Below are 14,435 nucleotides of genomic sequence, written 5' to 3'. Positions count from 1 at the left end.
TTTGTAATACATTACACCCAACAGTGGTTACTGGGGTAACCATATGAAGGATCTCCAAGATTACTGACATGATACAGATCAAGGAGTTTAAATGAAAGTCTGAAACACTATTTAGAGCAGCTGAAGGCAGAGCTTGTGGCACATCAGGATCACTTGTACACTGACCTCATTATTTTAGAGTTTGGCCTTGTTTAACTTAAGCATCAACCATTGTAACAGTATAACATATATAGTCATGTGAAAAAAGGGTTTTAATATGCAGTCATCAATCAATTGTTTTTTGTATGACTTTATCAGTCTCTGACATTGTTATGGAGGAATTGTGGCTCACTTTTCTTTACAATGTTGCTTCAGTTCATTGAAGCTTGCAGGTATTTGTTTAAGCACAGCTCTCTTATGGTCCCAACACAGCTTTACAATCAGTTTAAAGTCTGGATGATTCTGTTGTTGTAGATTTACTGCTGTGTTTGGGACCATTGTCCTCAAGCCTGAAGTGGAAGTAGTAGAATACTTTGGTATAGACAGTTCATGGTTGACTGAGTGACTGCAAAACAAACCCAAACCATCACCACTCCACTACTGTGCTTGACAGTTGGTAAGAGGTGTTTGTGCTGATATGTTGTGTTTGGCTTTCTCAAAACATGGAAGTGTGAATTGTGGCTTATCATCTCTTTTGTGGTCGTGTCTGTCTCAAAAGCCATACAGTAGTTCCAGAAATCTTGTGATTTGTTCAGATGCTGTTATGTTCTTTGTAGAGAGAAGAGACTTTCTTTTGCCAACATTTCTGAACAAGTCATACTTGTTAAGTCTTTTTTTCCAGTTGCCAAATGTGGCAGTGTGAATTATGACTAAAAAGCTTTGCTTTGGTGTTATCTGCTCAAAGAACATTGTTCCACATGATGATCAGTCATTGAAGTATATTTGATTACCAGCCCCTGGCTGCACATTACCCTCTAAATTCCTATGCTTCCTATTGAATCACAAGGTTTTTCACAAGACTGCAAACCTTTTCTTTTCACATGAATGTATATTAGTAGTATGTGTAGTATGCATATATTGTTTATTAAAAGACAAAGCATAATAGGTCTACAGTAAATGGGTCAAAAATTTTACATTTGGGCAAAAGGAATTTTAATAGGGCTTTAAAACTGATGACAAATGAATAGATAAAAGTTCATAATACTGACTTTTTTTTTGTAAAGCTGTCATCAAGTGGCGGCTCAGAGTGTAAAAGTGTATATCTTGAAAGGTCAAATCCAATACCAATCATTTTGCTCTCTTTTTATTACAATTATGCAATTGAGACACCGGCAATGACATTAAGTAGTCATCAAGAAGCATCTATTGTCAGAAAATGTCAGAAAGCATTAGTCAGCCAGCTATCAAATGTGCACAGACAAAATCCTCAAGCTTCCTGTAATCTTGCTCTATTGTACCGTCGTTACCATACTATATAAAGCCCCTTGAGGTGGCTGTTGTTGCTGAATAAATTAAATAAAATAGAACTGAATAAATCCTCGAAACAAACTTTACTTACTTCATGTGCTCGATCCCTTGGGGATGAAGAATTTAGTCAGCACCTAAACTAATGCTCATCTGGTGTTTTCTGACAAGTTTGGATCAAAGCATTATTCTATCCTGTTAACCCGCCTTCCTGAAGGGAAACGGCCTCTTTGTGTTTTACTCCTTAAGTCACAGATGTAGCTGAACTTCTGGGTGTAGGAGTACCTGCTATTGTTAAAGCGTGATCCTCTCTGATAATTGCTTGAATGAAAGTATTGTTAAGGCTCTGTGCAGGTGCCACAGCCATCAGTAAGACAACGAAACCCAGCTTCCCACCTGTGAACACTGCCAATTGGCCTTCGCAAGAGCGCAAGCTGGAGGGATCATTAGCTGTGATGCCTGCGTCATCTTTTGTAAAACGTCCCACTTACACACAGAGCTGGATGGTGTTCCTTCTAAAAATAATCAATGCTGAAAGCGTGCTGATGTGCTGCTTGCTCGGTTGAAATACCAGAAAAATGTGAACTGCTTTTTCTTAGAAAACGGTGTGTCTTTGATGCCGCCCTAATACTGAAATAAAAAATAATAAACTGTATAGTGTTTAAAAGCTGCTGAAATAAAACAAAACTCACAGCATGTTGATTTAACTTTAAGACTGAGCCCTCAGGGTAGAAACACACTGGGCTCTATTAGGTCGCCAACACCTCCTACGCTCACTTGTGCTGTCAGTCCAAATGCAGTTTACTGCTGCTGTTGCTGCTTAGTTTCACAAGTAAAGTAGGCCAGTGTAGGAGCTGTGGAGTTTTGTGTTAGGTATAAAATAATGGGCTGCAGGTAGCACCTATGTAGAGTAAATCAGCAGTGCAAGGTGTCTGTAAATGTTTTATAATATAAAATTATTGAGACATCAGTTAAAAGACTTCAGGTTTTTCAGTCACACCAAAATGCTGGACAGAGCCGTCCTGTGATGCTGTTAAATTCACTGTTAAAACAGCGGAGCTGAGGATTAAACTTCAGCATTCATTAGTCCTGTAGTTAACTAGGTTTCTAACATTGTTTATTTGATTTTCCACCACACTCTTTCACTAAGACTCGAACAGTTCAGACACCGTATACCCTGCTCTAATTTTATCTTCCAGCCTCCGGGCAAAGCTTTGTTGTCGAGCTATCAGCCATAAAACATCTTCCGTGCCTTCAGTGCCTGTTGCAGTAGACTGGCTGGTATTGTCTTCACCTTGTGAGGGTATGTGTGAGTGTGCAAAATGGGCCTGGAGACACAAACTGTAGGGGCTTCCATCACAAAGTTGGCAGATTAGTTAAAATGATAGGGCTGCAACTTTGCAAGACAGAATTACAAAACTTTACAGCCAAAGATCAGAGTCAAACATGTGGATTAAATGAAGTTTGCATCTATCATATTTACTGAACTTGCATACGTTTATTGACTCTCACACAAAAAGCTTGCCAGCTGGAGCTATCAGCATAGTTTGACTCTGCAACAATACCTGTAAAATCAAAAAGTACTAACCTAGAAGCAAGGATAAGGACTCAATTCAATTCAAGAATATAAGTTAATTAAGTCAATTTGATATTTCTGCTTCATGACCAAAGCATGGGTGTGTCTCACTGCTGACTGTAGCCTGCTACTGGAGACAAACACGGGAATATGATATTATCATTATATATCCTCCAACATAGAGAATGATGTAGGTAATTTAACCTCAAGGCAGGAGATGACTTTTGACTTAGTATTATGAACATTTTTAGCATAAATATGTTGTTTTTGGACGTTGACTGAACTCTCTGATGCCTCACATGATCAATGATATTCATCACTTGCATAAAGGTGGAGTTGCTATGTTGTGGGTGGAAGGTGAAACGTGTAATGTCACATCAAATTCAGATCAGATGGTGCTGACACTACAATTGAATTTTGCACTAAGATTGCAAATTTACAGGAACGGGCTGCTAACATTCAGCAGAACAACATGCAAAGTTTCTCCGGAGCGTGGGAGAGAAACATGATGCAAAGTTTATGTTCGACTGGTGTGCAAGCTTGTATACAAGACCAGTCAAATTCCATGACACAGACACAAAACACATATTTGCATCTTTCCATATGACTTACACTTCCAAATACTTTCATTAACACGGAATAAAGACAAAAAAATCAGCTTAGACACTGATATTACTAGAGAATAATTAAACGTTCTTGTTTTCTTCAGTATTAAAGTCATCTTGTGACTTCTCTGTGCATCCATGCCTCTATTGCAGTCAGGAGCTTCTAATAGTTTGTTCAGTATATTTACAATGAAATTGTTAAGGCAAAAATCCCAAATAGTTTTTATGATGAATTATCTTCTGCTGGCTTGCATCCTTCTTTTTAATCATCAAATTCATTCTCAAACAGTTTTATTTTATGGTTGTTTGCATCCAACAATAAAAGGTACATTTTTACAATGATATAACATTGATTACCTTGGCTGAATACAAATTACAGCAACTACCTAGAAAAGCAGTTGGAGTTTGAAAATTTGCTAAAACATTGCCCAGAAGCGTGCTCATTATTGAGCAGCTCAGGTGATCTTCCAGGTATGAGCATGTGTTGTCTTTGAAGAGGTAAAGAAATGGAATTGATTAAGTGTAGCAGAAGATGAAAACAGAAGAGCTTGCTGGTGGAATTCAGATTTACTCAAGCCTGAAGTCTGTGCTCACACTCACGTTTGCAAGTAGCTCGCCTAAAAATGCCGCGTCACTGAAGACGAGCAGCAGCACTTTGCAGTTATGCTCTGCTTCACTGATCCGATACTGTTTCGTTACCGGTCAGTAAAAATGAACAAAAGCTGACACTTGATCCACTGTGGAAAATAAAGTTGTGGATATCTTCATTGCCCTCCTGTGGTCAACGGGTAGCTGTGTTACAGCAGGTTCCTCCTCACACTGCAGACCAGGAAAGAACACACTGAGATTTGAAGAACGGTGTCGCCCCGAGGCTGCTCTTGTCTTGTTTGGATTCATTTTACGGCTGACGCCAGATGCCAGTGCTCAAATTCAAAGCCCTGCCATCATTGTGTGTGTGTGTGTGTGTGTGTGTGTGTGTGTGTGTGTGTGTGTGTGTGTGTGTGTGTGTGTGTGTGTGTGTGTGTGTGAGAGAGAGAGAGAGAGAGATGTTTGACCGGTTTGCCAACCTGCCCAGCATACAATTTTTGACTGTTTCAATTTTTTGCTCACCTCACACACTTGCATTGGCAAATAGAAACATGTATGCGTGCACACAAACACAGAAACACACACATACCAGATAAAGGATAATACTCTTTGCAGGAACTGTCTGACCCCATATCCTGTATTCCCAGCTGTTACCCAAGAGTCACGCAGAGACAAAGAAATAGACAGAAAGATAGATAGAACTTCCCTCCCCCTCCTCTGTGGGGGTGTGTCAAAATTGTGTCTATTACGTCCCAGAGGCAAACCTTGCATTTCAGAATTTCTGATTTCCTGAATGCACCTTAGCACACGCACATACTGAAACACAAACACACCTGCAAACTATGCCATCTGATGCCAGAGATGATGCTCCTGTGTAAGAAACAGGTTGCTACTGGAACAGCAAAGAGAAACTGAGGACAGAAAGGAAAGAGAAACAACAAGTTGTGAAATAGACGGTAACTGTGGCAATTTTTGGACTTATGAAAGATGGATGAATGAGACTATGGGGATAAGGAAGAGACATGCGCAGAGCAGAATGAAGAGGACAAGTCTCCATAGGACCCTAGGATACATATATAATTGCGCACAAGCATAAAAAGACTCTACAGATGCTTTTGAGAAGCATCAGGTAAGCCATTTAAAGTTCAAAAAACGTATTTAATGAATCTAAAATATAATGTAAAATACCCTGTGTAACGCTTGTGAAGGATGCACACAATATGAAAAACAGCGCTGTAAATTCTTAAATGAAAGACGAGAAGAATGTGTCATGTTTCGATTTCAAGGAAAGCCAGAATGTGGGAAAAAGCAGGGGTTAAGCAAGGAATAGTGCTGTTGCCATTCTTCAGAACAAAAAAAGTGATGATTTTATTTGTGCTCCATCTACATGTATAATTTATTCAGACACTCCAGTTGACATTCTGCATATTTCATGCAGCAAACCCTGTAGATTAACTTTTATTTTATCAGATTCTGTGTTATAATGAAACACAGTAAAGCGTAATGACTTTTGTGAATTGATTACAGAAGTTTTACTGGAAACATGTAGCTGCTTGTCTTTAGTCACTGAGGCCGAGTATGAAATTTTAAAGGAATAACTCACTCATAGTTGCTTTTGTCTAATATATATCAACAATTTAAAAAAACAACAAGATCCATTTAGTTGTTTTTTATCTAACATGCCCATAACGTCAATGGGTTTTCAAAATGCACATCAAGCACAAAAGTTTGGGTTAGTTTTAAGGAAGATAATAACTGTTAATATAAAAGAACATTTGTTATGACGGTTGCAATAATAAAAAGAGTGGCTACACTAAAAGAAAGTGCAAAATCACTAACAATATTTACTATTGTCTAAAGAAGGAAAAGAAAAGTGTCTCGTCACCAACAAAGAAAATATGTCTCCCTTTGCTTTAGCAATCATTAGGCAGTAATTTGTAGTAATAGTTAGGTGACTGGATGAAACAGCCTAAAAGAAATGATGACAGTGTATATTTTCAGATAAATAATGGGTAACAACGACATCGCTACCTGACTTTGGATAAATGATGGGGCAGGTTTTCCAATGTTATTTGTTATTCCACTCAAATAAATCTACTGTCAAGTAGATCAAGTAATTGTCAAGTAATTAACATTTTCAATTAAAGTAACTCTGTTTCATGCTCGGAAACAGTGTTACTTTAATTGAAAGGGAGGTTGTGTATAGGAAATGAATTCCTGCTGTACCATGTGTGAAACAAAAAAATACAAAAATAAAAAATGTATATAATAAATGAATTAATGAATTAATAATGGCCGGTAATGAATGTAAACCCTTCTTTTGTATCTCTGAAAGGCTGGGATGCAGTTGTATTACTTAAATTCTCGATTACTACATAAAGCTTTTCATGTACAGGTAAAGATTTGTACTTTTTGAGCATACTGAGCAATTATCATTGAGCATTAAGTGCTGATGAGGCAGATGGCACATTTAAAAACTACAGGCGTTGGAAAGATTTGAGAATAAAACCTGCGTGACTTGAAAAAGCAGAATTATGTGAGATGATAGTTTGTTTTGCAAATTTGCTCAGTCATTTTCTATCAGTTATTCTTCACTTAAATGTTCTCTTGTCTAGTCTACACTGCATGTACCTCAGAATGATTTGATTTTATATTATGTTTGGAGGAAAATACTTCTATTTTGCATTTTATTAAAGATTCAAAAATGATTCTTTTTTTCTTTATTATGAATACAAAGAATATGCCTATTTTTTATGTGAGGAGACACACATCACTAATATTAGATCATTTTGCAGTTTGTCCATTTTTTGTGTACTACATCCCTGATAGCAAGATTAGATTGAATTAATTTTGATTCTTCATCTGAATCATCATTATGGTCAAGATTGAAATCTCAATGCTAAATAAATGTTGAATCAATGCAAAAATACTAACCCACTTAATAAAGGTGGATTTATAGTTCACTGGGAAATTATATTGAAAGGCCACTGATTTATAGTTGAGTGGGAAATTAAAGCTATTATTACTTGGACAATTCCATCGCACCCCTCTTTTACAGTGGTCCACCCCATTTGTTCAGTAGTCACTGATTTATAGTAGACCGGGATATGATTTTTAAAAATCATGGATTTATGGTTCGATATCACTGAACCACAGAGAATACATCAGGTAAGCATTCACTTATTTTCTAATATTTCAATTTTACCAAATCTGTTCTTAATCAGTTATATTTATATAAAAATATTGCTGAACACTCACAGTGATACATATTCTAGATGTTTGACTGTCAAAAAGGTCATCAGTTGAAATTAGCTTGCTAATGTAACTGATTACTTAGATGATCAAATTATGTTAGCTAAGATGAATTAGAGAAAGATAGCGACATCTTGAGTAGAAAACATCAAATCTGAAGAAAGTATGCTCATTCCTTATTTTTTTCATTTGCTTTATTCAGTTTTTGGTTTTGTTTTCTGGTGTAGATTGGGCGACTCAACAAATGGAGGAAGTGACAGTCTGAAAGTTCTCCTTTATCTACAGGCAGTTCACAATTACAGTCCAGACCGGGGCAGGACATCATTCACTGCACGAGTGAATTCACCGAAAAGTATTTTAAACTAATGTGATTCAATAAATTAAATCTTTTTTTTAAATGATGTCAAGTTGTCTGTTGTCATTTATATGTTAAAACCCAGTGTTTAATGCAACAGTCAAAATGTTTTAATCAACATCATTACATTATTTACCATTGATAGGTTTGTAGCTTGAACCTATTCGCTGGAACGTTAAGACAATATAATTACACTGCTAAGCAAGACACAAATAGGCAAAGTTCTTCATGTTACTCGTGCACGGGAGAGAACCGGACAACCGCTTGACTCCAGTTGGTCTCGTCCGTCCTCCCGTAACACTGTCTTTTTATTGAAGTTACATGAATATGCATAGGTTCATTAACATACGACGTCTACATACAAACAAAGAGTACCTTGCCTGTGTGTGTGTGTGTGTGTGTGTGTGTGTGTGTGTGTGTGTGTGTGTGTGGGGCTGATCAAAGGGTCAAACATCCTTGGTCAGGAAGAGGGTAGCCTCCCCCTCACCCTAGATGGTTCATCCTAGATAACACGGTGAGGAAGTCCTGCAGTTCATCTAAACAAAGAGCACTTAGACTAGAACAGACGTAGCTACGTTAATCCTACCATAAAATAATAAGACACGGTATGACCTCTCATGCTCCCAAAGTGCTGTCTAATACACACAAAGTTTGCAGACTATCAAGGATCAAAACCTCTACCAATCTACAACTAATTACAAAACTCTAAGCATATATAAGTAAATATTTCTAAGCATAAATGACAATCAACAATACAAATCTAACACCATAACATTAGATAAATAAATTATATTATGCTAAAGTATTTTAAGTCATTTTTTTAACATCATTTGAAATTCCACTTCATGTCCTTTTGATCTTTAGTTGATCATCATCTCAGTATTGTTTTAATATTAACCGAGGTGTAAAAATGACCAAGAATTAATGTCAGAATCCAATGTTGAGTCAATGAAGTTTAGGGGTGATAGTAAAAATTGATTTAACATTCTTTTAGTTATTGTTTTCTGTCTCTCTCTCTCTCTCTCTCTCTCTCTCTCTCTCTCTCTCTCTATCTATATATATATATATATATATATATATATATATATATATATATATATATATATATATATATATATATATATATATAATATCGTGCTCTTTCTAAATTTTACAAGCATGAACTGAAATTTAGCCACAAAATGACTCACACAAATATAACCTACTGGGTTCTTTTAAAGGCATGAATGTAGTAAGGTGTAACCCAATCTCTATGTGTCCACCCTTGCCCCATTGTCAACCTTTCAGTGCACACAAAGGCACATATAATACAAGATCGTGTCAGTTTACGAGGAGAGGAAAGGAGAAGTTGAATGCAATCCCACAACTGAAACAAAAACTGACACGAATCTACATTTAGAGAGACACAGACGAGGTGTATTACATAAGTACAGTAAGAGGAAGCTGGCACGCAAGTTGTTCTTGTTTAAAAAAAGTTTGAAAATTTACTTTGAATAACATGATTGACATGTAGAAATTTGCAAAACAAAATGAAAAGAGAGAAACGGATGAATAACTGACTGTGGAGTGTGTTGCCTCATATTTCCAGGAGGATGTTTGACCTTTGCTTAGAGGGGAGGTGGAGATGGAAACCTTATTTTCTTCTCACCATCTTGCTTGTGTTGCTGGGAGCTGCTCCTACAGGTAATGACTTACTCACATAAAGACAAAAAAAAAGAAGGAAATACTGAGTTTTATTTAATGGAATATTTTACACCATAACATATTGCTGATATGTCTGTGAAGGTTCTCAGTCATCCAGGTCATCGTAGTCAAAGGAGCTTGCAAAGAAAAGCAAAGAAAAGTTGTCCCACAGAGGGACAACCCCCCACAGGGGGTCCTTTTGTCCCTCTGTGGGGGGTTACTCCCACTAGGTTTATATCTGGGACTCTCCACCATTTGACCTTAGAACTGAAGAAGCTTCTCGGATGAGAGGTGAAACGTCTTCAAGTAACTTAAAGAAGTCCAGACGCTTTTCTTTGCAAGCTCCTTTGACAACATATTGCTGACTTAACTTCAAATTAAGTGTGCTATTTTATTTGGCTCTAAGCCACCACTGAGATTTTATCTGTCTCCACTGTGTCGAAGTGCAATTAAAACTTTTTGTCTGGATTTCTTTTACCCATTTGCAGCACTTGGCAATTTCCTGGGAGACACTAAAGCAGTATTAAATGGTTGCAAAGACCACTGGACCCTGCAGGACAGGACAGCTGTGCCCCTCCTTTATGAGATGACCATATGTGTGGACATTCGTGTGGTCCTCCCTGGTGCTTGGGTGGCCTTCTCTTACCGCTCAGCCTTCGCACCTAGGCCCGAGTTAGGCCTGGAGGGAGATGAAAGAGCACTATATGGATGGCTACTAGGAGTGCGACACCGATTTCCTCTCCAGCTGTCCCCAACGCATTGGCACAGAGTGTGTCTAAGGAGGGATATAAAGGGCAACACTTTTAGTCTGAAGGTAACACTGAAAAGTGTTTGACAAAGCATTCAGATATTTTACTTGCATAAAAAGTAACAATGCAAGATTGTAAAAACACCCAATATTATTACAAATTGATGTATTTGTATGTATATGTGTGTAATTTATTTAGTAGTTACAATAAGAAGCAGCACAAAAGTCAAAACAACAATTTTCCCATGTTAGCACAAACCCAAAACAAACAGTGTTTGTAAAAAAAGAGAAAAACTGTTACATAACTGAAACTTGCAAAGACACTGCACATAATGAGTGGAATTTGAAATAAAATACAAAACAAAAATGGCAGGTACTGTTTAGACAAACACAGTTACAGTTTTGCAAGAAGTTGAGTTGCTGAGTCTATGTTTAGCCCTCACAGTTGTATGAAAATAGTTTCCAAAGAACTGCTAAGGGAAATATGTATTAGCTTGGTTATTTTAGGCAGGCCAGGTAATGCTAATGACTGCAATCCCTTGCTGTCTCAGTACTTTTGTTTTGTAGATACACTGTGATAGTTTTATAAAACCATAAATAGCAGGTTAAGCCTGTGAAATATAAAAGTCTTTTTAAACTTTGTCAGAGCAATTTAAAGGATAACATTACTTTATTACAACTTGATCTTATAAATTTACATTTTGGCCATCATTTCTAGTTCTGATAGCATTTCTTTTCCAAATAAAGACTTGACTTGGCAAGCCAGCCATGTATATTAGTGGACAATCTACTTGGTCTAAGTTTAAAGTGCAACTCAGTGCTGCTTTGCCTTACATTTTACCTACTGTGTGGCTTGCTGGCCACTAGTGTGGAAGTCCTCAGTGTGCTTCAGTTTCATCTTTAGGATCTTTAGGTCTCTTGAATGGATAGACTTGTAGTCCATCAGAATATGCATGTGGTTAGGTTAATGAGGATAGTAAATTGACCATAGGCATGAATGTGAGCATGAATGGTTGTCTGTCTCTCTGTTAGCCTGGCAACACTTTGGCAACCTCTACAGGGTGTACTCTGCCTCTCGCCCAGAATCGGATAAATGAAAAAAGATCGATAAAATCGGTCTAGTTATGGTTATGTGACTAAATTTGATCTAGTCTTTTTTTTTTTTTTTAGTTTGCCTGCCTTCAAATGTGAGCAAAAACTAGAAGAGGAAAAACAATAAAGACAGACATAGAAACATCTAACTTTTTTAATTGTTCCAGGTTGATGGGGACATTATAGCAGAGAGGACTGTCATCGCTCAGGCCATCCCCTCCTACGGCTCTCTATGGATGGGCTGTCGTCCCAGAGATCCACCCCCAGGACCTAATCTCGGAAATGTGGAGCTGTACTTGTTCCGCATGTGGGCAGACTTGGGTGCTCATGGGCCCTGCGAGGACGGCACTGTGATTGGCTGGAATGCCAAATACTGGGGAGTGACCAGTCCCAGTGCAAGGCAAATAGACCCCAGCCTTATGTGTGGTGAGCCAGATATGAAAGAATAACCTGTCACGGATCGCAACTGTTCTAGAGTAGATGTATTAATATTAATCATGAATGGACTGCCAAACTAACAGTGGCTGCGTTCATAATAAAATGCAGGGTTGTCTTTTCTGTCACAGAAACGACCTTAATGTTAGCCAAACAGCATGTTATTAAGCATTTATCTGATCCTGCCTCATTAGAGAAGTTGTTACAGCTTTGCTTTCAGTTTTTTCATTTAGAAAAATGGTGTCACACGAGAGATTTTACACCAGAAATTAATTTTCAAGTCTTCCTTAAAGAGTTGAGAAAAATACAAAAACTAAAAGTGATTATTGAAAATTGGAAGGTTTCTTTTCCATTGTTTTACATTTTCAAAGTAATTTTTAATCATAAAAAAGCAGAGCAAACATTTAGACAATTAACTTTCAACAAAAACAAAAACTACAGGAATGGCTCTCCAATATCATTTGCTTAAAACAATAACATTGCATGCAAAACTTGTCTTTGTTATCTTTATGCCTGTCACTTGTTTCCATACCACTGCAGTGCATGTTCTCCAAGCATGTTGAATGTTGAGTGTTGCATGTTTTTATGTCTTGTAGACCACAAACGGTTGAAACGTGGGGCTCGTGCTTACAGAAGCATTACTAATGGTGTGTATCCATGCGACTAGTGTGACTTAGACACCAGTATGCATGCTGTGTTTATTTCTCTAAATGTATGAATATAAAAGACTAAATATGTGTTTGTCCATTAGAGGATATTTCTATTGTTCATTTAAGACTGTGTAAATGTGGATTCTCACCTAAAAACATAAAAAATATTATATTATTTTATTTTTACATAACCAGATGGCCTATTTTTGTGTAAATATGCTTTTCAGAAATGCTATTGCAGTGTAAGAGATAGGAGTACCTTAACAAAAACTGTATCACAATAGCGCAGAAACAACAAAGAAAGAGACTAGAGGAAATCTACCTTGCTTTTACAATGCAAAAGAGAAAAATGTAAAGAATTCCTTCACATTTACAGCAACTACACTGGGAGCTGGCCGGTCCCTGCTGCCTTCATCTGGTAAACATCACCCTGAGACACGTACTAAAATATGCTCTAATAACAACCCACAGAAACTTCTTGTTGATGACTACTTTGCATATTTTTTTCACTATCTGTATAAAGATATTTCATTTTGGTCCATTATTTTAGCTAGTAATAATGATTTGTGAGTTTGTCTTGTTACATTGGAGGCAAATCAGAAAAAACAACAGAAATCAAAGGATATTTTGTGGGATTTTGAGTTAAGATTTCTGTCTTTTGTATAAATTACAGGTTTGTCATAATAACATGAAATCATAGAAGATGGCTGAAATTTGATTTCTGGGCTAATCATTTGCTGTTAGATATGGTCAAATTATTATACTACTACATACACCCACCAGCCACATTATTAGGTTCACCTTGCTAGTGTATTTGCCTTCAGAACTGCCTGAACTCTTTGTGTCATACTTTCAGCAAGGTGCTGAAAACATTCCTCAGAGATTTTAGTCCATATTGACATGATAGCATAACAATTGCTGTGTATTTGTTGGCGGCACATCTATGATAAGAATCAATCAGCAAATCAAGGCGCTCTACTGGTTTGAGAAATAGTAACCACAGAAGCCATTTGAGTACAGTGAACTCACTGTCATGTTTAAAAAAAACAAAACAGTTTGAGATCATTTGAGCTGTGGTCCTAATAGGATGAATACAAAGAGATAGACCTGGTCAGTCATTATACTCAAGTAGGCTGTGGCATTTGAACAACATTCAGTTGGTAGGGGCCAAATGTTTGTCAAGAAAAAATGCCCCACATCACATTGTAGCATTATTACTACTGCTACTACTACTTGACACTGTGGGCGGGCCTTGGAGGTCCAGGGCTATCCAATCAAGTTACTGTGCTCCCTCAGCTGAATTCTACTAATATACTTTAACTACAAGTTACATTAAGTCATACAATTTGGGAAAAACCCACATAATCAGCCATATAACTGCTAAGTTTTTGCAGTCCAGTAGTGTAGTGCTTCTGCAGCAATCATTGTAACCGGCATCAGAGAGGAGGCCACTCACTGAGTGGATGGGCCTATGCAGATCAGACTATGGGAAGCACCCCTCATGTCTCTTTGAAACTAAAAAAGAGTTCATAGCTTGTGCAGCTACTTTTAAAGCATGACCCCTTGGAAAACAAATGGAAATATGTTAAGGATGTTGTGAGCTCACAGTCAACTGGCCAAATGTGTAGTGAGGTCATTGGCAGTCTTCTGCACCTAGAGTTAATGTCTCTCATCTCTGTCATCTGATTTGTCATCGTGTGATTTGAATTTGGCTCAAGAACCAACTGTCAAACTTGGTTGGCCATCCAATTTATATTCTCTGGTGCCGACCCTGCACTAGCCACATCAGTTAATAAAAGGCTGAGTGCACCAGATTTATTACACTAGATTCCTCACTATCTGGATGTCAGAGCAGAATCTGAGAGTGATCACATCAGGCACCCAGACCTCCCTCTCCCCAGCCACCTCCCCCAGCATGTTCCACCGGGTCTGCCCCGGGGTGTCCTCCCGGTGGAACAAGCTCAGAACACCTCACCCATGCAGCATCATTGTCAGAGGCCTGAACCAC

General features: G+C 37.7%; 1 protein-coding gene across 1 annotated transcript in view; it reads left to right on the top strand.

Moving 5' to 3' along the window:
* The first annotated feature begins 5,100 nt into the window (after nucleotides 1-5,100).
* adgrg2a (adhesion G protein-coupled receptor G2a) overlaps nucleotides 5,101-14,435 on the top strand; it is a 40,822-nt gene continuing 31,487 nt past the window's right edge. The window contains exons 1-5 of the mRNA XM_085285845.1: nucleotides 5,101-5,341; nucleotides 9,408-9,502; nucleotides 9,991-10,316; nucleotides 11,510-11,789; nucleotides 12,804-12,845. Coding sequence (XP_085141971.1) covers nucleotides 5,322-5,341; nucleotides 9,408-9,502; nucleotides 9,991-10,316; nucleotides 11,510-11,789; nucleotides 12,804-12,845 — 763 coding nt within the window. The 5' untranslated portion in view covers nucleotides 5,101-5,321. The remainder of the gene's footprint in view (nucleotides 5,342-9,407; nucleotides 9,503-9,990; nucleotides 10,317-11,509; nucleotides 11,790-12,803; nucleotides 12,846-14,435) is intronic.

The sequence above is a fragment of the Mchenga conophoros genome, linkage group LG9, assembly GCF_057382185.1.
Source record: "Mchenga conophoros isolate Kocher_MC1m ecotype Shallow Benthic linkage group LG9, M_conophoros_male_GT1.1, whole genome shotgun sequence".
Taxonomy (NCBI): domain Eukaryota; kingdom Metazoa; phylum Chordata; class Actinopteri; order Cichliformes; family Cichlidae; genus Mchenga; species Mchenga conophoros.
The sequence above is the reverse complement of the archived record's forward strand: the minus strand, read 5'-3'. Positions and strand labels throughout refer to the sequence as shown.